The following is a 27850-nucleotide window of genomic DNA, read 5'->3' as shown; positions in this document are numbered from 1 at the left end:
CCTTTTTTTTTAGTTTCATTTTAGTTTGTATATATATATAATTCGTTCCCTTTCATTTTCCGTTCGTGGACAGAAACGGGATTTCCAAACAGTCAAGATTTTGCGGTAAATAGTTGGATTTCAATGCATGTCTGGGTTCGTTCAAAACAAAGTCCTACACACCATAACGGGGGCACAGCGGCCGTAAGTCTAACTAAAATCTCTTTCAACTAGGTGTACAAACCACCGGTAAGATTTAAATGCATCCGTTTTTTTTGTTTTTTGTTTTGGGAATTGGGGAGGGAGTGCTAAATAAAGTGATATGTCTTTGACATAATATACTACTAGAAATAAGTAACTGGTTTTTCCATCGTCTAGAACTAAACTAACTTCCTAGCATCACTAAACAACTGGATTAAAAGTTCCCTTTAAAACAAAACAACCTCACAGATCTGGTTGGATAAATTAAAGCAGATTGCGTTTTGTTTGTCCGTTCGTCCAAACGCAACAACTTTGTTGAAGATATTGATATGTCTTCACAACTGATACTCATTGGTTGATTCGATTTTTAAAAACGGTACGCTCTACCCGCCCGGAGCATACCGCTGGAGTTTTGATGGATTCGGCGACGGGTTCAACGGAAGCATGATGCCCGTGCCCGATGCCGTATGTAGTACGGTGTTGCTACAATTTAATGTTTACGTCTAACGTCGACGCCCCCCAGCTTACAGATCCTGCCCCAGGCGGTCGATCTCGTTCAGCATGAAATCGACGTCCGCCTCCGCCACCGCAACCGAGGAGATGATCGAGCGGAAAAAGTTCGGACGGCGATCGTCCGGTTGGTAGCCGACCATCAGCGTACCGGACTGCATCATGCGCGACTTGATGATTGGACAGATCTTGCCGAGCTCCTGCTCCTTCTTGGCATCGTGCGGTACGCCGCGCAAACGCTTCGGGATGTACCAGAACGATACGTTCACGCACTCCGGTTCCATGATCAGATGGAACTTGTCCGACTGCTGCTTGATGCGCTTCACCTCGTACTCGGCCAGCTCCATCAGGTGGTCCATGTGTTTGCCGAAACCGTCCGTACCCTTGGAGCGCCACTGGAGCCACAGCTTGAAGATGTCGTTGTGCCGTCCGCACTGGATCACCTTGTCGCCGGTGTCGTAGCTGATGTCGTACAGCTTGTCCGTCATGAACAGGTACTCGGCAGACATCTGGTTGCAGCTAATCAACAGACCCTGGATGGGAAGAAGGTAAGGTAAGAGCGGCATAGCAATAAGAACTCTCCTCCGAACATCTTCGCTCGTTGTTGGCAAAACGTTGGAACGAACTTCCATCGTTAACGCATGGAAACCGACACATCTGGTACGGTACGGAATGGTAAATACGGGCACCAACTCGACGGCCCGACGGTTCCGCTCGACGGCCATCAATCGTACGGCGCATAACTTCAAACTCGCCCAGAACATGGTTCATCAATTTACGAACACTCTCCGATGGTTGTGTTCATCATTACCCTACTCCTGGGGCCGTGCCGGGATTTGCGGATTACGCGACTAAACTTTTAACCGCCCAGTTTCAGTGCTGATTGGGGTAAAAGTTTGTTCAAAACAAAGCACAAAACTCCCCAGAATAAAAGTAAACCAATCGATTTTGGTACTGGTTTTTTTTTTGTCGTTTATGCTCATCCACCGCTGAAAAAAAAGGAAGCCCATTTTTCCCACATTGCGCTCGCCTGTCATAACGAACGGTAACGTATTGCGCAAATTAAATACCGCCTGATTTACGAGCACCTTCTGCTTCCCATCCCGCCCACCCCTGTGCGGGTGATCGTACAACTATTGCAATCACTGTACATGTAAAAAGGTCCACCCGACGCTACTTACATCCTCCTTGAAGTGAATCGTCGAACACTGCAGCAGTGCACCCATCAGCTTGTGAGGGTTCCATGTGATCGAGTCGCATCTGGAAGGTGAGAAGCAAAAGGGGACCGAGGTTAGTTCACCCCTACATACATAGGTTTGGGAAAATGAAAAGGGGTTCCTGTTCCTGTGTACCGGCCCGGGTGCCAGACCATGCACCCGGTGACACCATATTTTTCACCGAAAATCCACACAACCACACACGGAACAGCCCCAGAGGAGTGTTTAAGAATTAATTTTATGTACACAACCGAGCGAGCGAGCCACTTTTTTTATGAGCTGACAGTCGGGATGCTGGCCCGGGATTGTGGAACCGAATGGAGGGAATTTGCATGAAGTCGGACGCTTATCGGTGTTTACACAGGAGGATAGCTTTGCTTGCAGTTAGTCGTTTTACTGATATGAAACCTAATTTGAGTAATTTAAGCAGTTTGTTTATATTTTATCCTTCTTCCTTTTTATTAAATTTTGAAATAATATTTAACCTTCCTGTTAAGGCTGCAATGTCGTCCTAATCCTCATTTCAACCGTTCACACCTGAGTGCATCCCATTACGGCGTAGCCCTGATTGGAACTCACAAGGTGTAGCCATTATTCCGACAGGGATTAAACAAGTCAGACTTAATTCCACTAGCTCGATCGGAGGCCATCTTCCAAAAATGTTCCAAACACACATTTCATATAATCCTACCAGACGTGTTCATGTAACGGCACCGAATGGCGAATTGGCGTGGAAGAGATTTTAAGGCTGTTTAAAAGCAATTTTAATTACAATAACTTCCTTCATTCCATTTTGGCAGATAAAATGTGCCCAAAATGTTTTAATTTAATGCCAAGATTAAGCAATAAATAAATGGCGTTTATAATATTCCTAAACATAAGCATTAAATCAATTGTTAATTAAAACAATGGCAGTTTACAAAAGAACCTAACACACACTTTCACACTACTAATTGTTTCCCAATTGGTTTTTTTTTAATTTTAGGCAAGATTTACTTTAAAAAAAATCTCCCATCCCGTGGTCTACCGCAGAACCGGATTATCATAAAATTACAATTCATTTTCACCATCCACTTTCACACACCCGGTCAGGCATGTTCACCGTTTGAGGTTTTGTGAGGGTTTAAACCGTCAATCTGGAAAAGCTTTTAGTCTAATGATGGAATCATGCCGGGCCCGCACGCAACGCATCAGTTGCGATGAAGTTTGACAATGTGGCGGATCTCGTGGTGGTGTTAATGATTGGACAGATTTCGGGCTAAAAGTGTTGAATTAACTTTGTGGAAACCGTGTTTTCTTTTGTGTGAGAATTTTGATTAATTATGTATTAATGGAACCAATTGCCATGGCGCACTGTTACTGCTAATAGATATACGGAGAATGACATTAATGTTAGAGGTGTTTATTTTATGTGTCACTGGAACAACTCAAATACACTTCATGCACACATTTCACAAACCAAACACATCGCAGTAGGCTTGATTCAGTAGAATCTAACAAGGTTTGGTAAAAAAGAGGTCAATAATTGTCAAGCTTCGGATAAAAATAAAGACAAGTCAGTTGAATTTAATGGTGGTCATGTCTGTTCCGGAAACTGGCCGATCTCATCAGCGGATGATAATTTTAAAGGAAATATTCCCTAGACCTAGACAGGCCTTGAGGTTGTTGTTGCCGAGAAAGACGAGAATCTCACGATTGTAGTCATAGCTCAATTCAAGTGAACCACCTGAAACAGGTGGCATACCAGGGCTAATGGCCCGAAAGCTTGCACTCTGCATTTGGTGGGACTGGACAGAAATCTTTATTATGAGCCGCTTCCACACGACCGAACTTTAAATTCATAGCTTCATTACTTTCTTTAAGTTTCCTTTTTGAAGTTTGACTTGATTGACCAACATAAAGGAATAATGTTCCATCAGGACAATGCTAGGTCGCTCTCATGTGCCGTGACTCCCAAAAACTCTAAAATCTTGCTTGGCGAGTATTTCGGCCCTTTCTTCTCGCATTGTAAAACATCTTGAAGTCGACGTCAAGAGATGACCAATAAAAAGTAGGACTTCTGCACGAAACGAACCGTTTGCGCACGTACAACTTCTACAAGAGTGGCATTAAAATTGCACCAGCATCTTGAACAAAACGGTGCATATTTGGCACGGAATATCGGAAATCCCTACCAAACATGTGACGTTAAGCCTTAAAGTTCAAGCCCTAACAAATGCATCTCCTTTTCCCACCCATCACTCCAATAGTAGTTTGCACATGTCCTGCAAGCTGTTACACCATCCCTTCCCGTGTTGGCGTGCTGGAGGAATTTAATTTCGTAACAATTAGTTACAGCAGATTCCGTTCCGTTTCCGCCGTAAAACCTCGTGCACCAACGGATGCGGACGAACGAAAATCAATAAGCATTCCGGGCGGGGAAGGGCGAAAGAAAAATACAGCAGCAGGGAAAATGTAAAGGGTCGTAATGCTGCTGTGGAACCGGATGTTGCCAGTTGTGACCATCACGTTGGCTTCTTGCAGAACAGTGGAAGCAACTTCCTGACTTTTTACGGTTTAGGTATTTTAATTTTCCTCCATTTCGGAGTTCCCCCTCGTATCCTTCAGCTAAGAATGGAAAACATAACAAAGAAATGCCGTTTTTTTTTTGTTGTTAAAAATTGTACCATTCAAAACGAGAATACTACGGTTGATGATAACGGTTTCGAGATGGAGTTCCTTAAAGCGGGGGGCCAGCATCATACACGGAGTACAGAAATGGGATGCAAACCAAGTGCACATCACACTGTGCAGCTCACAGTTAAAACTAAACCGTTCAACCCGTACCAGCTCACAGCGTGACATGACTAACAACTGTGACCGGCACACGGTGTACATCCAGACCGGAAGGCCTCTCGGAATCGGAATCAATCTCTCCCTCGGCCCCGGACCGACAGTCCCCGTTTTTTTTGACAGTCGAGTGAGTGATTAAAGTCTCCTCACCGACATAATAACCTCCAAACAGCTGTGACCGTGATCCGGGAATTACTTTTTTTTTGCGCTTCCCTCATGTTGCCTTCAATGTGTCAATTGTTTGCCGCCAGTCGTGCGTTCCTTTGTGCGAAAAGGCTGAAGATTAAAGTGCGTTGTTTTGCTAATTGCAGCTCTTGACTGGTTACGGGGGTGTTTGTTGGGCGTCGATCAACTCGAGGATTGGCGGGGAGCAAGGAAAGATTGTTTCCTTTCGAACAGAACATACCTTTCGATGCCGGTGAAGCGCGGATGACGGTATTTTTTCGACAGCAGCAAACCACCACCCCATGCGGCCTGAAAGTGGAACACATTTTTAAGATTAGACTCCGTGTGTAACAGACACAATGAAAGCTTTACTTACATCCACGTGGAACCAGCAGTTGTACTTCTCACAAATATCGGCCACCGCAGTGATCGGATCGAACGCACCGAGCACGGTAGTGCCGGCGGTCGCATTCACAAAGAACGGAATCTGTCCACGGGCCTTCCGCTCCAGGATCAATCGTTCCAGCTCGGACGGAATCAGCCGACCGTGCTCGTCCGACGGCACCATCACGCAGTTGTCCGTGCCGAGCCCACAGACCGCAGCGCACGACTTCACCGAGTAATGGCACTGGTCCGACGTGAACATTACCAGCTCGCCCGGCAAGGCACGGGCGCCGTGCTCCTTGTAGTTCGGGAACATCTTGTGCCGGGCGGCCAGGAAGGCGTACAGGTTCGAGATGGAACCGCCCGGTGCGAGAATCGAATCGCCCCCATCCCAACCGATAATCTTGCGCATCTTCGACAGCACCACGTTCTCCATCAGGATGAACACGGGGGCGATCTCGTACGTGAACATGTTGGTGTTGGCGGTCGCCGTAAGCCACTCGCCGGCCATCGACACCACGTCCAGACCGCACGACAGCTGATTGAAGAAATGGGGATGGCCTGGAAGAAAATAACGGGGTGGAAAAATAACAGACAACGCTACCTTTAATAGACCCAGTCCAGTGGCATTCCGCAATCCATCAAGTGCCACCGAGCGAAGATCCGACGGCTTTAAGGCTTTAAGCTCGGTTCATTAATTATGGCACGCTAAAGCCCCTTTTTTGGATGCTGCGGGCTATGGGTTTAAAGACACATGGCGCGGTTAAAGCAGTGAACCCTGCTGTAGGGGAGCCTCGAAAACAATCACTTTTCCGGTGCTAAATGTGGCGTAATAATCCAACCTGCCAGCGTTCCGGGCGGGCTTGATGAGCCATCGAAACATCCCCATCAGCTGCATCGATTTCGTTCGGTACGCACATCTCATTCGCATCTAGGCAATGGGAAAACTCTGCTTTGCTTGCAGTTTATGTCCCAAAAAAAAAAAACCGCACTCTTAATTCTACTTCTCCAAGAGATAGACAAGGGCTTATGCAAATCTCACTCAACCACTATCGGGCCGAAAACAGATGCTGAAAATTTGCCCAACCTTCCGGAAAAGTGGGAAGTGTGTGCTTGTGTGTGTTTATTTGTTTGTGAAAAGGATTAAAATCTCGCACCGACATCAACGACGGAACGCAGGGCACAAATGGCTAATCTATTGCCCTGCTTGCATCCGAGTGGAGTGCCGTGCCGGACCACGGGAAGAATGTCAACAATCAGCGGGAAGTTCTCTCGGGAAGGACACCCCTTCTGCCTATTTTGCCCTTTTATCCACTGGATATACGATAAAGACATGAGGGGAGAAATAGGTGGATTACAATGATGTTAGGCAACCCTTCGACCATAATCTCGACCACGGGCGCAACGTTCGATTCAATTACATCGATACCACCCAACGTTGGAACGCGGCCCCGAAATTCCTGATTACTATTTCATCGAGCCGTATCCGAAATATGCGATGAGAAAATCAAAGCATCATCGTCATCTTCTGTCATGAGCGAGGGCCCTGTGGCCGTATTACAGCGCACCGACACTTCCGGTGGCCGGAAAGGACCGATAGGGCGCTGCCGGTCGAAGTGTAATTCAATTGTGGCGACTGGTGAATAGCACGCACAGTCTGATCACAAATTGAGCCATTCTGTGGCTTTTGGTTGCAGAAATAAATTGATTACAAATCAAGTGTGCAATGAAATGGACTGTTTATAATATTTATGTTTAAAAAGAACCTCACTAAGCAACCCCGTTTCGCACACGCCATTTCTCAAAAGTTTCTCACTAAGCAACCCGTTTCTCACACGCTCACGTGGTGCTGCTTCCAGCAATCAGCCATATTCCAACAGTAATTAAAGCGCTGGAGTGCTTTGGAGATGATAACAAAACACCGCAATCAATCACACCGCCACAATAAACACTCCAATTGATTTCCATAACACCATCGTCACTCCATTGTCCTTGGAGTGAAGGACTCCCACCTTCTTCACGGGTCTCATGCGGCGAGAGTTTAGCCCTAAGGATAATGGAATTAGGTGGTAATAAAATACATTCAATCTGCTACCAAGAACTCCCAGCGCTCACTCTTTTCTCCAAACACCATCAACATTCCCGACTTTGAATGGGTGAATGGGGGTGATATTCTTTCCACCACTGTCGAGAATCGAGGGAAAAAACAACCTCCCCGAAAATTTAATCCTCATTCATCGTACATTAACATATTTCACTTGGCCCAGGGTTTTACTGTGGCTGACATCCTCGTCATACGCATCGCTTGCAAAACCTGCCGGTCTGGATGCTGCGACACGCGCACACACACCAAATTCCTTTGTCGTTGTTCTAACACGCTTCCCCACGCAAGCGGTCGGTACAGGAAATGTCGGCCGCACCGTTGCTAGCCCCGGCTATTTATTGCTGTTTATTGATCTAATCTTGGCCACGTGTCGTCCATGTGGATGGAAAGTGCCTTTTTGACGGCAGCATAAAAGATGCCGGGGATGGTTTGAGGGTGGGAACATTATTGTTTAAAATAATATTTTTTTTTTGCTGATCGAAATTTTGTAAGATCATGCAAGAATTTATAGGAAAAAAAAACTTCTAAATTTAGGAAAATATATTACAAAATTCCTTTAACCCCCTTTGCGTCCTCTATGTGCCTGCATATGCATAACGTGACTCTTCCGCACTTTGAGCACCCAATTGTTTGCTTCTTGTGGACAGTTTAAATCACCAAACGGGTGATTGTGGCTGTTTTCACGTGTCATATCTTCATCATACACGTACGCCATCTCCCTTCCGGGGCTTGAAAAGGTGAAAAGAAATCAACCAGATTATGACTCTTGTGGCCAGATTTATGGGCCCCTGTTGAAGGGGTGTCGAATTTCATCTGCAAATATTTTAGCTTCTAGAGGGGATCCTATCTCCACGAATGGCGGATGCTTGTGGCAGGAAGTTCCCGACGGAACGGCAGGAAAGCGAAAGTGATGAACATCAGCCAGATAAGGTAGGCAATATCCGGGAAATATGATCCTTCGTGTTGAGAGTGTCTCCACGAGGAATTGAGCCAAAAAAAATCACATCAAGCAACGCAAGATAAGAAGCTAGCACGTCCTGAGCAATAGCTTTTTGGAGTGAAGTTAATTGCTTCTAAATGGCCAAACTAATGAGTAAGTTTCTTACACAACGCACGACCATTAGGTGTCGTTCAAGGTGGCCGAAGTTACCAAGTCCATTTCGGTGGGCATTCGTTTGATAAATGATTTTATCCCCGCTGCGTGTCATTCAAACGGACATCTTAAACATTCGGATGTTCGTCGGGGAGTAAACCCAACATTCGTTGCGTATTCAACCACCGTGTGCGTATTACGACACATTGTTAGTGTTCAAGCTGTTCCGGACATTCTCTCATCCCGACGATCGCTCCCTCTACAAAATGCATTAAGCAAAATCCGTAACCGTTTCAACCGAGCACCGTCCGAATAAATCGCAAAACCGGCCCAATTTGTTGCTCAACTCGCAGCAGGCCATGGGTTCGGTTTGATGTTGATCCGGATTTACGTCTGTTTTCACTTATTTTCCCATTTACGGAGTCCCGAAACCCGCATCATGTGGCGCTATGTTCACTTTTGTCTCAACAATTTCGCCCTAATTCGGGTCGTGATTTAATGGCAGCGTTCTCCAACGGCCCTCCAACTTCCACTTACCTGTCTTCACCTGGTACTTGAGCGTCATGGCACAATCCTTCACCAGCTGCTGCAGTGTGACGGCCTCCTCCGGGATGTCCAGCGTGAGCAGCTTCTTCATGTCCTCCGGATGGTGGAAGTCGAGAATCTTCTCCTTCCGGTCGTTCTGTATGTTGACATAGTCGACCAGCAGCTCGGCGATTTTGTTCAGGAACTCACGCGTTTCCGCCGAATCGGCCGATTGTACGACCGGGATGATGTCTTTAATATCATGCGAAAACGGACGAGAAGAGTGAAAAATCAAATTATATTTTCTCTCTTTAAAGTTTTATGCGAAATGTTGAATTTATTTGTAGAGATTAATACATTAATATTTGACTGTGAGATATCAGTAATGGAGACACAACTCCGCCTCGTTTTTTTTTTACAAATGTCCACACACCAACATGAACATTCCATCGAGAGCCCAATTTTCCTTACCTATTAAAAAAAGAATTTTCCTATTGGAGATGCCGGGTATCGATCCCGGTACCTCTCACATGCTAAGCGAGCGCTCTACCATCTGAGCTACATCCCCTGGTCGAAAGGCATGCAATTGTTTTGGCTACAAATTGCTACGCCCAGCATACATTTCCCAATCAATAGCGGTCTCGCGCCACGGCTTGAACTGGTTTTAAAACATACGCGATCCGAATTAACTGCGTATCGCGCACCCCACCTTCCTTGTGTGGCGGGGACAAACATGTGCGTCAGCATATACTATGCGGCGCGTGGGCACGCTGTAATCGCGTAATCAGCCGTTTCGGTCCACACCGTTGTCGCGAGTGAAAGGCCCGCATTGCCCGGACACCTGGGGCTGTGGTGTGTAGTGTTTAAAAATAGCTCGGAGTTCAATGTGGTGGGGACACACAATGTTTTGTGTTTAAAACTTCTTGCGCAAACATTTCGTTCTTACTGTACAACTAAGAACAACTGTTCAAACTTCTAGTTCGGCCCACAGAAAAAAACTTCATTTCCTTCATGTGATCTTTTACCATAAACCTATTTTTTTTTTAAATCCAGCACAATAAACATAAACGAAGGAAACCAAATATCTGAGGTGGCTTTAAAAACTACTTCCAGAAATCCTCAATTAGCAATTATTTGTGTAATAAAACGTATCCAATGGATAGAGCGAAAAAGATTTTTCAATCTAAGGGTAGCTGCTTGCTTGCTGCTGCACAGCGCAATATTGCAAACCCCTGGGGTGGAAGGCACAAACGGTACCGTGGCATAGCTTCGGCATTTCCACCATCCAATGGTGACTTGGATTGTTCTTTTCCCGGGACCCTTCACATCACGCTGCGACGGTAAAGAGACAGTGCAACAACGCCGCACTCGAAGGGATTTTAATATTAAAGTTCCTACTCGCTACGTCCCATCCTCACCGGTGGTCCATTCCTGTCCCGTACTGTATCTTCCCCTTGCAAACATTACAATTTCCCCCGTCATGCTTGGTTGCTGTTGCTTCTGACATGGCGCAAGCTATTTATTTCCCTATTTTCGTCTATCAATGTTAAAGAACGCGCTGGGAATAGCGGCAACCGAACTTTGCCCCGACTCGGTGCTGCAGGGACAGCGAAAGAATGTGTTTTATTTGAGCAATTAGTGTTGATATCGTTTTAATTAAGGATTTCTCAGGCAGACCATACGCTACCCTTGGGTTAAGCGGATCGGAAGCGGATTTTTGCACCGGGCTGCTGTGTCAATGTGTCTGCCAAACGGGTTTCGCAGGCATCAAGCATAAATCCAAACGACCCATCATCCCATCGAGCACTCGACCACAACCACCAATGGTCCCTCTCTGGGGAGCCATCACCAGGTTCGGTAGAGGATTAGATAAAAAATGAACAGTATTGACAGGTGGTGGTGGTGGTGGTGGGCTCTTTTGGGACGGGCTCGGGAAAATGGTGAAAAACGATTTTTATAGACTTCACAAGGGAGATCCGGATGGCTTGGTGCAGACCAATCTATCTATCCATCATGGGCCTAATCCTGGTGGCGAATGAATAGGAAATTGATTTTCTTTTCCCTCTCGGCATCAAGCAAGGCAGGCACGTTGTTTCACGATTGGCATCTGTTTGTATCCACCTCGAAGAAACAGAGATAGAGTGTGTGTGTGTGTGTGTCTACGGTTCGATGCAGGCGACCTGAGATAACCTTTTCTCTCCTGTGACCCATGAAGAAAGATGACCCTGTACCGTTGCTGTGCACTCTCTTGGCTCTGGCCAAACCTTTGTTCCAGTTGGATGGTGGCGGTGAACAACGTTTGAAGCCAGTCATTGAACAAAAGGATCACATTCTTCTGGCGGTTATCATAACTTATAAGATTATGTCTGTAATGATAAATCTATTTTGCACCTTTCTATTGATTTTCCTCACACCGTAGGAGTTTGCAATGGTGTTCAAAATTTGATCACAGCATAACAAAGAAGGGACGCCTGCTTTGATCCACTGCTGCGTATTGTACCTTTGAAAGGTTTGTTTATTGTTTGGCGAGAGGTGTTAGCTTTTATATAGAAATTTATATGGGGTTTGTTTTTTTTTTTCATTCCTTTTTAATGTATTTTGAGATGTTTATTGTATCTTCTAAATTTGTTCTTTTCCTCTGTTGAAAGTAAGGGTTTTTTTCGTTTTATTTGTTTGTTTACTTTTCTTTTCAGTTCTTATAAATCATTGGTTTTATTTCTATTATCGATTTAATCTATTTCTTATGTCATTTATGCTTGAAATAAACAACTTGTAGCGCTTTTATTTTAGAAATTATTATTTTATGATGTTTTACTATATTTACTATAAAACTTCACTGCACAAAGCATCAAAAATACAAAACATTTCCATCCCGGTCGTTCTTAATTCCCTTTATCAGACAAGAGGCCACAACCATCTGAAAACTACAGCTCGTTCTTTGTGCGCTTACAAAACGACATGATTCTTGATAACACATCCTTCGCATGAGTGGTCACTTGTAAAACCGGTGGCAACAAACAGTGGCCAGCCTTTTCCCAGGCAACCTGTCACAACCGGATGCAACCGGAGAGATCGAGGTTCGAGATGTTGGCATTTCTTCAGCCAAACTTTGCTCCTTCCCAAAGCAGCGGAAGAAATGATAAGAGCGTGTGGTGGGAGGTGAAAGAAACAAAAAAAAAAACCCCCACATCCACACGGTGGCATAATGCGTGTCCTGCATTTTCCTGACAGGTCAAAGCGCATTTGCCGAAGCGGGAAAACACCCCGAACCGTTTGGCTTCTGCTGTGTACCGTGCGTGCACAATGTCTGACCGCCGTGCCTCTTGTGCTGCTGTTGCGCACGAGTGATTTCAATTATGTCTGCAACTAACGATCCGTTAAAGTGTAGATAATCGGTTTTATATCGGTAGCCAAATATTTGCGTCCCCGCCATTCCCGGACGGTGGACCAGTGTGGCGGAAGTGACACCGACAACCGACCGGCTCACCCTTACGCACGGGAAATTGTCGCATTTGGAACGCGCGCGCCAAAGAAAGGGCGATTTTGCCTGTTTTACTGAGCGTATGTTCAACACGGAACGGGAATGTAAGTACCAAAAAGGGGAAAACTATTTTTCATCTCCATCATTCCCGCTGGAATGTGTTTGCGCTTGCATGTCCGTTTACCTTGTGCATAATGCCAACGGGGATGACGACAGAATTTAATAAACGGCCACATTCTTCAAATTCCTCAGCGCAACTTTTCCCCTTCTGAGGCAATATTTTTCTCTCTCGGTGTGCCAGTTGATAAATAGAACACACAAATAAATAAAAGAAAACCTTTCATTCCCAGCCATGATTGGTCCAACATTTATTAGAAGCGATTTACCTTTTTTAGCACAAAGTTATGAAAAGAAGCATTCAAAACATTCCAACAATGATCCTCATCAGAAACATCTTGCTGCTGATGTTTGGTTTTATTAAAAACGCATCCTGAAGGGACACTTTTCAAAATTCCATCCCATTCCGTTCAGCATATTCCTGCTTTTTGCCCCGTGTGTCAATTTTGTGACGTGTTTTCCCTCGACTTTTATCTGTCGTGCCAGACAGACCCTTTCATAACACCCCGAAGCCCATGGGCAAACATTTTAATATCGCAAACATATTTTACCGCGGCCGCAATCTGTTGATGACTGACGGGACGGAAGTAACACTTGTGGCGAAGTGCGTCAGAACTCACTCCGCCTGTGAGTGGTTGACAGATTGTGGACTTTGGTACCTTGTTTGAAATGTGAAAACAAAATGGCAGCGTCATTATTATAATGTTTCGTAACAAGAAGATTAAACCTTTGTTTAAACATCTCTGCGAAACAAAAATTCTGTAAAGGTAGTGATTTTTCTGAAGTAAAGGCCCATGATTATGGATATTATAACCATTGGTAAAAATTCTTCCTGTGGGCAAATTTTGTGTTTACAAAACCTCAAACTTTGCTGACCCACAGCCCCACACATGCGCATCTGCAGCAAGAATTCGTTCTGGGTTATGCAACATCCGGAACATCCGGTCGAAAAAATCGTTCTGCTCCAAACCAACAACATCCGATGACGTCAATGGCATAGTAATTTTGGGCAACTTGAGTTACTATGTCACACATAGATGGTCCCTGTTCTAGATTTGGAGTTTTATTTTTAACACTGCCTTACAGCCCAATTCTAGGACATTGGTGTTGTACTGTTGTGCATCGATATCGTAAATTTAGATCAATAAAACGGGAGCTCATTTCCGTTCCCAATTCCAGGCCTGATTACCACACACACACACACACACGCACAAAGATATCCAGTTTATGGCGCATGAACCTCCTGGTAAGATCCTGCGCATTATTTTAACGGTGTGGAAAAGCTCCAAGGACCACACTTGCGATGGTTTCTACCCCGGGGGCGTTCTTACAGCATTACAAATGGCACCCACTTTGTAACCGTTTGCGTCCAACATGAAGGTCATCAAACGAAATGAGGCTGAGAATGGGTAAATTAATGAACGATCGTTATTAGCCAACGGGTGCTCAAAACCCATCATGGTAGAGGCTGTTCTTTCTTCTGCTCGTGGCTTTGCAGGCATGGTTGTAGTAAGCCTACTGTGCTACGGCAGGATTGATTTTAAAATAAGGTGCCCCAATATGATCAAAGCAAGCCAGAGCTGCTTACTTGGACCGAACAAACGTACAAAGATGTATTTTTTGTGCTTTAATAAATGATTTCATCTCTCACTAATAATTAGTTTTTCGTACATAAAATAAAAATTAATCAGCAATTTTTTTTAACAGCAAATTCTTGATTAATAAAGGACATCCTTCTAAGCAAATTTTTTTTTTAATTTTAACAGCAAATTCTTGATTAATGAAGGACATCCTTCTAAGCAACATCAGTTTGTTACAATGGTTCAATTTGATGTTACGCAACACCTATCCCCTCTTATGTAACGCATCAAACACCTACCTTTGGCTGTGAGCTTTGCCGTTTTGTCGGACAGTTTGTACTTTTCCACGTTTATCGACGTCATTTTGCTGTCTGTTTGCTGTGGATATAGCAAAAAAAAAAAACGGTTACATTGTGTGCTTCTTTAGCAAAGAAAGTTACACGATCCTACCTTTTCGATAGCGGTTTTCTGGCGAAAAAGGTGTTAGCAGGGCAGTAATATGCGCTTAATTTGTTAGTTGTTTGACAAATGTTTCACTACACACTGCTTTTTAACACCAACCTTCGAGTCCAGCGATCTGTAACGATTATGTAACACGCAGAGCGATACGCTATCACAACCAGGCTGACAAGTCGATGTGGTAAAAGTTTGCGTTGTTGCGATGTTGTGCTGGAGCAAACGCAAATAACCCCTAGCTGACCCCTAGCGCCGTTACGCAGGGTTTTGCACGGGTACAGACGGATTTTGCTGGGAGGTTCAATTCGTACCGTACGCGGACACGCACAAATACCCTTCGCAGCGGATAATGGTGACCACGGGTTATCACACACCGTACACTGTATCCGGACGGACCACAGAACAGATCTCCGAAACAAAACCGTACTGTCCGACGTTCTCGCGAGCTGTGATGGCTGGCGAAGGATTCCACCAGCGAGCAGAACGATTCTTCGAGCTTTCGGGCAGGCAGCCTCCCACATAGAATCCTGCCCTTCGGGTTCATTACGTCATCGTTCAGCATCATGCCGGAGAGCATTCTCCCTCAGAGCAGCTGGAATGCTGTGGCCGCCATCATGGTTGAGGCGGAGCTACCGTCAGTTGGGCTGCTGTTGTGCGCACACCAAACCATCCCCAGCAAGGGCGAAGAATTTTCCTTCCATTCCCCTACGCGGGAAACCCCCCCTCCCCACCCACCTTCCTCCCTCCAGGGAAACCGGAGGGGAAAATGAATATTTTATGTACTTTGTGCTGCCACCCACGGTCCCGGATTGTGGGAGAATTTGCGTGGGATTGTAGAATGACTTGTACTGTGGCCGCCGTACTATTTGTAACGATACCGAGCCAAACAGCGAAATCCAGCGGAATTCCGGAACGCAACCAACGTGTCAGACCGTGGGGACGCGTGGGACGCAAAATGTTACACCGAGAGTTGCAACGAATAAATAATAAATAGCTCCACTCAACAGTCGATGAGCAGCTACAAAACTGGCGTACCTTGTTGGACATTCTGTTTTTTTTGTTTTCCCCAAGGCGGGCAGGTGTTTTTGGCACCGCTGTTGATCCGGGACAATTTATGCAATCTAGTGCCCACGGAAAAGCCCTTTCACTAGCACAAACATGGCCAACAAAACATAAAGGAGACAACAGGCTGGTCCGCAAAACGCAAATGAACCATTTTTGAGGTTAGCTTTTTCGACCGGAATGGAAATCCTTTCCGGTGTCGCATCCAATTATGGTTGCTGCTATGGTTTTAAGGTGCGGAAAGAGCTCCTGTCTGATGACGTCAAGCGAATGTTGCATGGTTTTTCGTTAGCTGATAATAGCTAACTTCGTACGGTGTCAATTTGAGGAAGTTTTTATGTAGCTTTACGTCTTTCATCTCTTAGTGAATTAAAAGAGGATTTAAATAAGTTTTTATACCTTTTTTGAGGGTTCATTGTGAGCTTAAGAGGCACTTGAATTAATTAAAATTCACTAATGTCAATGATGCTTACCGTAAAAAGGTTTCGAGGCTTCGAAGTGGACAAACTGTCGTGGTCGAATATAATTGAGTCGAATGTTTAACACTAGACCTGATAAGCGTTTGAAGCGTTTTTCATTGATCTTTTTTTTCACATCAAAATATTTTCATTGAACTGGATATATTATCTGAAAATATTTAATATCATATTGAGTTCGTTCTACAGATTATATATGTAAAAGTCATGCATCGACTGCGGAAGATTTTTTTTTTTATTCAATATGGACGGCCAGGCCGTATTGCTTTGCGGAAGAATTGTATAACCTCACAAATTAATGTGATTATATTGGAGCATTGGAGTTAAAATGACTGGTCATTGTATTCTAATTTTATGACCTAATTGTTAGAATTAGTTCCACAAATGAAAAGTTTGGTCCTCGTTGTAAGATGGGCGTGAATCGCAGGAAGCCAAGCGAAAATCTAGATATGTGTGCAAGTGCACGTCATTTTGTTCGTTGGTCTGTTCGCTCGGTGACAGCTAGTTTTTTGTAGGAATTTCTCGGCAGGAAGATATCTTGTTTTTCTTTACTTCATTCACCTAAGAATAGTAAGTCCTATTTGTATATTAATCCTCTGAAAACTGGCGATGTCCTTTCCAAAGCCACCAGGCGCCCCCATCAATATCCCTAAACAACGCTTAAATGGCTTAAATATATATAAGCGCTTCACTCACAACAAAATTAAACAACATGGAACTCTGAGTACTATCCCACATTCTACTCCAATGACCCGAGACACAAAATCGTTGACCGCATGTAAATGGGATTAGCAATTTTACGACGCCACGTCGTCGATGGTTGTTCATTAGTGCCACGAGCATCCAGTTAATCCAGCGACAAATTAACCCATTTTCCATTTTGCATGTTTGGGACCCGACACGAGTATCATAAAGACCCGTCACCCGGCCGTTACAGCGCCAGATGACGGGTGGATTGCTTTCAAAAAACTATCCTCCCATTCAATCGCTATCTGCCACAGACGGGACCGATACGAAGTCGATGCCGCAGTGTGGTGGACACATTTTCCTCTACACGTGTATGATACCCATTGCACGTTTCAGTGTGAAACGAGGATTGAAAAATCGATGAAACGACTGTTTAATTTAAAACGACGAAAAACAAAAACAACGAATAATGTAACGAGTGCAACTAAATGCTATCAGTGACGCAAATGGGATGCACTTGTTTCATAACAGTGCACTCATGGCAGATAGCTGGTGGGTTGACAGATGGAAAGAAAATCGATAAATGAAACTAGTGGTAGATGTGCCAAATAGATATTATAAAGATGAAAAACAAATTTAAATAAAGAATGATACATATTTAACTTGCAGTGTGTCATAAGCATGGATAAATCTCTTAATGATAACATATAAATTCTATAATAATTTATAAATAAAATATTAAATATTAAATCTAGATATGCGTTATTCTTACCCTATAAAGGTTTTAATAATTAAATTAACTTTTTTAAATAATTGTCTTTTTATTCTACATTTTAACAAGCACTAAAATCGCTTAGTAATTTTGGACTATCCCCGCCATTCTGGTAGATGCATTAACACCATTACTCAAGCTCAATTTTCATCACTCCTCCATCACTCTATGTGAATGGTCTAAAAAAGGCTGCTGGCTGGGCTGGCGAGTCTAATTTAACGTACGATAATGAGTTCATCGTTCAACTCGTAAAGTGCCTAATTGCAGCGATTCCTCCGCTGTCCGTTCACACAAACAGGACCAAAAGTTCTTTCTCTCGAACGCCGCGAAGAGGTTTCCGTCAGTTTTGGAACGAGTCCAAATTGAATGTTGTTTTTAAAAAACTCCAACTCTTCTTATTTTCTTCAATGGATATTTTCGTCAAATCAATAAAGTGAATTTAGTTCCAAATAACTAAAATTAACCCTTAATTATTGTTTGATCCAAGGGTCTTATGCTCTGCAATTTGGTCTAAGGGCTCATCCACTTATTACGTAACGCGGAAATTATCAATTTTCGACCCCCTTCCCCTCTATGATTACAAAAAAATAACACTTGACGCAACCTCTCTCTTTTAATTATGTAACTCTTCGTCAGCCTCCCCATACCCCTACTTAAAATAAATTTAGGGTAAGTAAGTAATCTATTTAATTCCATCGTATTTCGGCAACTAGAAAAAGAAACAAACATATTACCTAGTGCTTAAACGTTGAGCACTAAATGATGTTGATTTGGATATAAGCCAATAGATTTTAAAATTGATGCTGCATTTGCTTAAACACAAGAGGATCCTTAGACTATTAAGAGCTCTTCAAGCTCAGTGCTTGCTTTATGAGTCGACGATGATTGTTATGTGACAATGGATGTAAACAGGATCGACCACTACGCATCCGAATCCATAACCACGATCTGAGTGGACTTCAGCAGGTTTAAACGGGTGGATATCAGAAGATATCGTGAATCTTGACCTTAAAGCATCAACAAGTAGAAAGATAACATGAAATTTGTATTTCTGATAATTATACTGACTATTAAGAATGTTATGTAACAACAAGTTAAACCACCTGCCTCCCTATGTAACACATCGTAACGCTGGTACTCCCCTATCAGCGTTACGTAATAATTGAATGAGCCCTAATATAGTGAAGGACACAAATAGCATCTCATTTAGTTTATATCCTCATGGATTTCTCATGGAAAGTTAACTTAAATTGACAACTCGTAGTATAACAGAAACAATTTAGTCTTAAAACTCCAAAACAGAAGCAAAACTTACATACCTCACGTACAATGTTTAAGCTTTGGTTTTGGTTCTTCCAGCCAATAATAATGATACCTCAATCAATCCACCGTCTTTCACGCGCTTACATCATACTAATTGCACAAAGATAATTCAATTAAACCACTTACGATTAACAGCAAAACACTTTGCAGCACCCCGTTCATTGCCGGTTCAGATTTATTGATACGGCACAAATATTGTGCTAGGTAAGTACACCTTAAAAGCTTTTCCATCCACCCACAATCGCCGATAAGCAAGCTTTCGACTAGATCCACCACGGAACAAACAACGGTATGGGATTTGTACCGGGTTGTGTTGTTGTGTTGTTGTTTTACTGTTCCTGCGGCCATAGGCCATATGTTCGTACGGAGTTTGATCGCCGGCGCGACGCAAGTTCCGCACACCATTTCCAAGAGATAATCGCTAACGACACCTTCCAGTGACAATCCCGTTTGATAATTGATCCCGCCCGATAGATCGATACGGAACCGGTGGCGGGACGGCACATTATCGCTATCGGGTCTGCCTGATAAGCTGTTTGAAGGAGCCGTAATCCAACCGTACCGTCTAATGGTTCGGTACAAAAAGTCGGCTCATTCGCAAACGGCTCGTGCAGTGATAATCAATGTGACCGAACGGAAGCACGCAGAACATTGCAATCTAGCTGTTGGAAGTAGCGTAAAGCCACCGAGAATTGTGCTAATCGACTAATCACATTAAATAACATGAAAGTGAGTAAACGTTTCGGAACTGTTATGTGCTTGTGCTTCCCATGAAAGACATTTGTTTTTTTCATTAAATTAAAGGGATAAAATTCAAAAGACTTCGAACAAAGCGTTTACTCAACTTACGGTGGATCCGATCCATAGTCTACGAGTGCGATTGAACAAGCGTAGTAGGCGATACTTCAAACGGATCGATGATTGAGTGTTATAATGCTAAAAGCTCACAAATCACGGCCTGGTGATCGGTGTAAAGAAGTGAATTAGACGACTTTGTTACAAAGGCTTAAGTTCAAGAGTGTCCTTTTTACGTCTTACTAGTCTCTCGTCTAAAATGTTGTCCCAAAACTTTTCAAATTTCTACTGATTGCACCATTCGTCATTGATCTGGAGTAGCAAATCTGTTTTCCTATTTATTGGAGCATGTTTTACCAGTTCCATGACGCAAGTGAGGAACAAAACCACTCATCCCAAACAAAACTAACAATAGTCATTTCGTTTCGAACTCATCGGACCGTAATCCGGGAGGAACTCGCATAAACTCGCCAACTCACTGCTTAAGAACTATTTGTTGTCCAGCGATGAAGTTTAATTTTGATCTCCTCTTTGCCTTCGGAGCGTAAAAAACTAACGCGCACAAATCGATTCTTGTACTATTTTCCTGGCAAAAGTACAACGGCCCCCAGCGCACACAACCACTTAGTTCCCATGGTGAGAAAGTTGATCTTGCTTAGCGCGGAGGCAAAAAAAGCCTCCAGTCCTCCAAGCGAGTGTGTTTCATTGTTCCGTTGAACCGTTTTGCTGACCGTTTGTACATAACCAGCTCGCACCGTTTTTCGCTTTGCTGTCCCAGATAATTGAATTAAATTATCCACGCCCAATCATTTACCCCGGGGCGGTACTGGTGGAACCGCGTTTTTTCCCCTTTTTATTCGTAGCCTGCCGTAACCTTTGCCGGTGTGCTGGGATTGGAGTTCCTGCTGCTGCTGCTGCTGGTTGTAACGCATGCCCACACGCAACAATCCCTGCCGGATGTGGCTAGTGCGCAGGATTCGGTTCTCCCGCCACATGCCGCACCCACCCTGGACGCCACCGAACCGGCGGGACATAAGGATGATTCGCAGCAGCAGCATCCTCCGGCGGACGACGCTAAAACGGACGTCCACGCTGGAAACAGCGTAGTTGTGAACTGGAAGCTGGCCTGCAAACAGCTCTGCAGGTGAGTAGTAGTAGTAGTGCCATCGGTTGATGGGGTGCGGTGTGCAAGTTGTGACCAGTTGTGGGTTATGCTCCACGGGCAACATCCCTTTGATGGGCCAGGAGCAATGGAAAATAGTGATGAAAAAGGACCAAACCGGAGAGTGTTTGATGTTTGCAGAAAGATAACCGAAAAGCACTCGCTCGGGTCTGGTGTTGATGGGAAAAGTTGTGCGAAACATTGTCCGCACACTCGGGTCATCCGAGAAAACTCTTCCCATATGTGGTTGTGTGCGTGTGTACGTGTGTGTGCCCAAAAGAAATCAAATAATTCACATTAGATAAGCGCTTCGAGCGTCATTCATCCTTTATCCGACAGCCAAGATGGGCAAAGTGTTGAACGAACTACCCATACTGTGGCCGTGTCGTCTGAGGATGATTGATCGTTACAAATTTCGCACGAGCTTGATGGATTTCGGATGAAAGTTTTTAACAGATTGAACACCGTGTCGCGGAAGCCAATCCTAGTGAGACGGAACCCCCAACACACCACTGTGTTCTGGCTCGCTCAAAAAGGCCGACGGGATTACAGCGGCCTGTGGGTGAATCACTTCAAGTGAATTGATGCATTTTACACACCTAAAGTACGCCACCTTTCGGAACCATTCGGGTGCAGTGAAGTGAAGCTTTTTCCCCCTGCGCCGTGCACGTCTTTCGAACGCCATTGATTGGCTGTTTCTGTCGGTATCGTTTTATAATTTTGCGCGCCCGTTATCATCCCGCTTGGCCAAGTGCCGCAATTAGGCGCAATTGCCATCAACCGGTAGCGACCATAAAGATGGACGTCTCCGAAATGGAATTGTGTAGAAAACACCTGGAACTAGCGGTGCGGAGATACAGAGACGCACATAAAGAAGCATTCCTTTGGGCGATAAACGGAGGAGTCGCCCTCGAGGACCAGATAAAATAGCCGAAATGACGCTAAGGGGTTTATTTTTGGCACAGTGACCAGCAAATAGTTCACCCCCGACGCGCCACGACTTGACACGGTTTTCCTTTTCTCACACTATACCAATTTTTCTCTTCCTCTCTACTCCACAGTGCAGGGCTGGGCGGTCCCAGCTGCGGGTCAATATGGCTACGCACCACCACTACCGACCCGGACACACTATCCTTGGATAAGAAAACCCTGGATGGGGTCTGTCCAGCGCTGTGTGCTAATGGCTTAGGTAAGTAGCGACCTCACACGCTTATTGAAGTGAGTATGCGTCAGTCCGCATATGAGCCCACGGGTCAAAAGATCGTTCCACTGACGTCGGTCCCTCCGCTGTAAATCAATCACCGTGGCGTGGATCGTGGTGGAATCCAAGATTTGGCGAAGGGAGGGGATTTACAATATCTAAATCCCCGCTCGATAATTGATCGCCACTTGCCTGTCAATCCTGGATTGTTTGTTTCACAATACGGCGTACGGCCGTACGATAGAGCCTACGCAAAACGATACCATCAGATTGTGAGCAAACGGGGGCTCGTCCATTGGTATCGTTCAAAGGTTAGCTGTCACAAATGATAAGCTCGATGGATAATATTCTAGAAGATTACAATTAAGGCCTTTTATCGTTTATAGAAAGCATAAGTCCTGCTATCACGCTAATAAGGTGATTATTTTCATGGGAATTCTTCAACACCTTCCCCGATTCTGATTCGTTGCTACTTAAGTTTTAGTGGATGTCATAAGCTTCGACGGCGTCAATAGCTAATAGAGAGATCCGTCGGAATTATGGGAGCCTTGGTTTGGAATTGATGTCTAGAATGGTTTTGGATGACTAAGAGACGTACAACTGTGTTATACTTATCAACAAGTCTATTCTTCCGACATTAAAGCACTCGGTGAGGTTAACCGGGAGCGGCCTGGTGGTGTAATGGTAGTGACCTCGGTTTTCAAACGACAGGGACCAGTCCAAAATTCCTTCCGGACCAATCCCCCGTAGCAAGGTTTGACTATCCGGGTACGTGACAAAATAAATCTAGTAAGCCATAAATGGCAGGCATTACGATCTTAGTAGGTCGTTACGCCAAGAAAAGAGAGAGAAAAGGAGAGACTAGATGTTATCGTAGGATGCTTCGACCTCTTGTACATAGGAGACCTGCAAAGCTCCATGATAGACCACATTTTTGACATTCTCTCACGCTCTCGTTGGTCTGCTCACGATGGAGGACATCGTCGTGACATGGTCCGGTCGACAATTATTCTCCACGATGCTCGGCTTCCCTGGCTGCAGCTTCTCATCCATGTAGGCTCCCAATTTCCGATAGGATTTGCTTCCTCTGATCTAGCCAACGAACTCCCTGTGCACTTCTGCACCTTATGCCGAACTGGGGGTCGCTGGAGAATATATTCTTGGTGGGCATCTTCATAACATGACTTAGCCATCGTATCCTACAGGCCGGGGGTTCTCATCAAGATCGGAGTTTATGTTTCTCCTCCGCACTCCATGCTGCAAAACACTGCCAAAGATGGCCCGGAGAATGCGTCGCTCAAACGCTCAGAGCGTTTGCTTCTTCCGCTCGGTCCTAGAATCGAGTTCATGGAGTACCACCGGGTTGAGCTTCCGGCATGTAGGTATATGGTATTTGTCGAATTGATTCTCAACCCAATTCTTGCTGCTTCTCGTTTGTGTCCTGTGTACGCCTCACACCCGGTCATTGTGGGTTTTGCCAATGATGAGAGGAGATCGTGTCACGGATATTTTTGCCTAGCCCCGCGCTTCGTATGGCACCTTCCAAGGGAGTATCGAAGAGCATTCAGAAGAGTCCATCAGCTCAGACTTTAGATTTTTACTTTATTGAGAAAAAAATACAAACGTAATACAACTATACTGTTGCCGATGCTGATGGTTCTGAAAGACTTCAAAGGTGTGTCCACCCTTGTTGTAGCGCAGCGATAAACTGGATACCATCATCTGGATTGAGTTATAGAAACTGGTCCTCAAAGAATCTACTGGTAATTCTTGATCCTGTCAGCTAAGAAACTGAAAAAGATCTGGTGAGGGCTAAGACGAGTACCTCCGTTTACTTTCGTAAAGGTCTTGCAAGATGGATCTCAAGGTTTGCCAAGGTCTTGGCACGATCTCAAGGAATTGAGAACTAGAATTGGAAGTCTATACATTCTAACTATTTATCTTACTATTTTTTCTTGTCTTACTGAGCAAATACATGTACTTCCCAATCCCAAATGTAGTTATGACATGTACTAACTTCCTTTTGTTCCTCCTCTCTCATTGGCAACTCTCCCGCAGGTGTTTCCAAATGTGACTGCAAAAGTTACCAGCCGAAGGTGCAGTTCAATCAAAACCTCGTCTGCGGGGCGTTCTGTACCGTGGCCAGCAAGCAGCTGGCCGGCTGCAGCAGCTGCGAAGGCATTGACCCCAACCAAGGCACCTTGGGAGCGTTCCAGCAAGCCTACGAAACGACAACACCGAACTGGGACGAGCTCTGTTCAATGTTTTGCAAGATGGGAGACGGCGGAACACTGTGCAACTGTGATTTGCCGCCGTTCTTCTAGATCCCGGCGAGGCAACTCCTTCGATGATTTGTTACCAAACCACACACATAAACACAACATCCCCTTTGCAAGTACAAAAAGAGACCTTTTTAGTTTTCTTCCTTCGTACCAACCAATCACTAACGGAGCGACGATAAAGCGGTCGACGACGCATCGATGAGGCGATGCAACATTATCATTACATATCGTGAGGTTGCGATCGGGTGTTCATCACCATGGTGATGGTGAACTCGCACAGTTCCTGCTTGTATGGGTTCCTTTGCGTGCTGTTTTTGTTTGATTTTAACGACTAGGCTAAGGGTACCGTTTGTGGAGGGATAACTTCGGAAAATTCAAACACAATGACAAATATCACTCAAAAGGGCTTCCAGGTGAAGGTGAAAAGTATATAAACAAAAAAAAAAAAAAACACGGACATAACCCGCACACTAACCATCCGGTGGAGGGGTGCGTCCAGCAATGTCTAGAGAAAGTAGTGCACGATGTAGTGATGTCAGGCAGTCGTGAGAGTCAAACCTAGCGTACATGTCTTGATCTAGTTAGGAACTTTTTGTGTTTTGAGAATTTTAGTCCCCTTTCCGGCCGGCTGAAGCTGTCGTACCGGAAGTAGCAACGAGCGAAAACTCATGTCCAGAGGGCTTTCGAAGCCGCTGGACCTGACGTTGACTTCCCTTCCATGTGTCAATTTGTTTAGGATTAATTCTCTTACGAAACCTGCTTTCGAGCACTGTGCCGTACACGTCGGGACACAGTGCATTTTAATTACGATTAAGAACGTTAGTCATCTGTTCCAAGCTGTCTGCAAGCTTGCCGTTTCCTCGTGCGGGAACAATCCAACCCAACCCTTACTGTTCCCTTTCCACCAAGCATCCCGTTTTATCCATGAACCGTACAACAGCAAGGCAAGAGCGATCAGCGTATCATACCATCATCGGTAGCGGTAGTCCCATCTCATATCTCATGGCAAAATCATTGGGCGACGGTGGCGAGATCATAACAAAGTTTGACATTTCTTTCCAAAATTTTACTAAAAGCACGCAACGCAACAGAATTGCAAAAGAAAAATGCTGTGAAAGACAATAATAATTACCAAATAAACTATTTGGAATGAGCGTGTGGTGGGAGATTGAAGAAAAAAAAAACATCGTACATGAATACACTAAAGAAACCCATTTACAAATATGACTAAATTAAATCAAGCCAACGCAACAAAAGAAGAAAAAAAAACACACACACAACACTACGCTTTAACACGATATCTAAATGTTGTAAATGTTTCCCTTATTCCGTGCCGTGGATATAGGTGCCACCTGTCAGCAGGGTGGTGCCCCCGTCAGTAGAGGTTCTACACGCACAATCACCCACAGTATAGTGAAACTGTGTGCGCTTTGTTTGGTCGGCAGAGGTCGCATAAAGAAAACAAAAAGCTAGCGCACCCATAAATCTCGAACTCGTTCTCATCAGACAGTGTGGACTGGAAAAGCAAACATTAAAGCCGGGTGCCGATTTCGCTCAACTGCAAGTTTTGAGTGTACACTAGCGATAGGATCATTTGATGTACGCAAGTTACAAGCCCTATGTGTCAAACAATAGCCCGGGTAAGCCAGTGAGGGCAATACACAATGCTCGTTTGGAAAATGGGGATGACAATGCTTCATGTAACAGCAACAATTGGAACATGTTTAAAATAAATGTTTACACCAATAAACTATCAAATAGAGTATGTTTTTCGATTTCAATGAGAAAAAGGAATTTACTAGTGTTTCAAAGACAATTTTATGGCGGTTCAACTTTAATTTGGTTGATTCTCCACAATAAAACACTTTCTGTGCAAAAACTCTCACTTTTCAGATCATCAACGGGAAACTTCATCTAACGGAATTATTGGAAATTTGAACTAGTTTCACATCTCTCACGTAGAGGGCGCTCGCGCATTGCTTCATCGGAGTGCGTTTAGCGGGGCAATGACTGTCGACACTTTCGAAACAAATAATTTTTCACGAATATGAAATGTGTTTTACAAGTTTGTACAATCTTCTACATTGGCATTCAAATATTATGGTGATCAACTGATATCTGGAATGATTGCTAATCAATTAGAAGAACTCTCAACATTAGTTCCACGGTGGTAACGTTTTTCTTTCGTCACTGTCGGAATTGGTAAATGTAACCCTAATGAGCTTGTTATTCTATTAGTACCTTTATTAATAGTGTATGTTACAAGAGTTTCAGTTTTCATTATTGAAATTGATTTTTTTTCTCTTTTTTGTTAAGAAAAGTTTTTTCTTGCCTCTTCATGCGCACACACGCGCTCGTTTAACCTCCGTTGCTGGACGATACCTTAAAATAATAGCCCTACCGCTGTTGACCAAAAATGCTCCTCCTAACACACGTAAAAAGCTCTCCAAACGTTTGTCTTTCTTAGATAGAACAACTTAGCCATAAGAAAGCGCAACTCATTCGCACATGCACAATTGGCTCGGCAGTATTTCTTATGCATATTAGAAACAAGTTAGAAAAGAAAACAACATTTCCATTCAATGGATGTTTGCCGACGGATTGCACACATACACACGCGCATTCGTACACTGTGGTCACAGGACGGACGATTGGGTGTGAGGAAAACCAAGTTATCATCACACCATTTGTCATTTCCGGCCAGGCCGGTTAAGCCCTTCGACCATTTCCTGTACTGTGTGTTCGTTTCCTTTAGAGTACGACGCTATCTCACTATTATAAACTATCTGGTAGCAAAACGCAAAACAAACAAAACTGCCTTCAATTACGTTAAGGCTATGACGTGCAGGGACAGTAGGACTGATCCTGTGTGCTCTTCTAACGAAATTTGTACTGCCTTCGACTGGATTTGACTTTGCTAGTGATACATTCTAACGCGAAACCCGCCGCAGCGGACACATGTTGAAGGAGTATACTGGACCTCCTTCAAATCCTAATTGGGAGCACTTTCTCGATGGATACCGATCCAATAAAATGCAAATCACACCTTGCTCTCAACCTTTCCATTTCCTAGCTATAAAAACCTGCTTCCCTAGTATTAACACACCCCACCCCCCGTACATCTTGTCTTACCCGATCCATTAACTTAAGAAGGCAACAAGCTAAAGCATTCCATTTACGCGCTCTGGTGATTGATGATAAGCTAGCTTAAGTAAATATAACCAACAAAATTAGAGGTTCGGAAGGTAGTTCACGCAGTCCGACACCTAAAATCATGTCCCCTCGATCCCGACCGTCTCATACGTTTCGAGCGATTTTCACCCTGTTTCTCTTTGCTAGTGAGGTTATGTTACATTATTATTGAATTTTCATACTGTTTCTACCGTTTGAAAGTGTTTGCAACTACTGGTTTAACTACGGTCTACCCATTTTACTTGTTGGCAAAT

General features: G+C 44.2%; 2 protein-coding genes and 1 non-coding gene across 3 annotated transcripts; 1 reads left to right on the top strand and 2 right to left on the bottom strand.

Annotated features, from left to right (window-relative positions):
* Positions 1–704: 704 nt before the first annotated feature.
* On the bottom strand, positions 705–14551 carry LOC128716053 (glutamate decarboxylase). The gene is made up of 6 exons (XM_053810975.1): positions 14488–14551; positions 9023–9262; positions 5281–5849; positions 5146–5213; positions 1872–1950; positions 705–1223 (listed from the first exon to the last, which is right to left on the bottom strand). The coding sequence occupies exons 1-6, from the start codon at positions 14549–14551 to the stop codon at positions 705–707; spliced, it is 1539 nt and encodes a 512-aa protein (XP_053666950.1).
* On the bottom strand, positions 9506–9578 carry Trnaa-agc (transfer RNA alanine (anticodon AGC)). The gene has a single exon. It is a non-coding gene; the product is annotated as a tRNA-Ala (tRNA).
* A 5136-nt stretch (positions 14552–19687) lies between the features above and the next one.
* On the top strand, positions 19688–24446 carry LOC128712920 (uncharacterized). Its single transcript, XM_053807784.1, has 4 exons — positions 19688–19693; positions 20623–20903; positions 21983–22110; positions 24181–24446. Exons 1-4 carry the CDS (start codon positions 19688–19690, stop codon positions 24444–24446), a joined length of 681 nt encoding a protein of 226 aa, XP_053663759.1.
* The last annotated feature ends 3404 nt before the right edge of the window (positions 24447–27850 follow it).

The sequence above is a fragment of the Anopheles marshallii genome, chromosome 3, assembly GCF_943734725.1.
Source record: "Anopheles marshallii chromosome 3, idAnoMarsDA_429_01, whole genome shotgun sequence".
NCBI classification, from domain to species: domain Eukaryota; kingdom Metazoa; phylum Arthropoda; class Insecta; order Diptera; family Culicidae; genus Anopheles; species Anopheles marshallii.
The sequence above is the reverse complement of the archived record's forward strand: the minus strand, read 5'-3'. Positions and strand labels throughout refer to the sequence as shown.

Coding starts and splice junctions, on each gene's coding strand:
- LOC128712920 (XM_053807784.1), top strand. Junction 20,904..21,982: donor GCCTGCAAACAGCTCTGCAG/GTGAGTAGTAGT, acceptor TCTACTCCACAG/TGCAGGGCTGGGCGGTCCCA. Junction 22,111..24,180: donor GCTGTGTGCTAATGGCTTAG/GTAAGTAGCGAC, acceptor ACTCTCCCGCAG/GTGTTTCCAAATGTGACTGC.
- LOC128716053 (XM_053810975.1), bottom strand. CDS start 14,551: ATGACGTCGATAAACGTGGAAAAGTACAAACTGTCCGACAAAACGGCA. Junction 5,214..5,280: donor ACTGCTGGTTCCACGTGGAT/GTAAGTAAAGCT, acceptor TTCCACTTTCAG/GCCGCATGGGGTGGTGGTTT. Junction 1,951..5,145: donor CGCTTCACCGGCATCGAAAG/GTATGTTCTGTT, acceptor CTCACCTTCCAG/ATGCGACTCGATCACATGGA.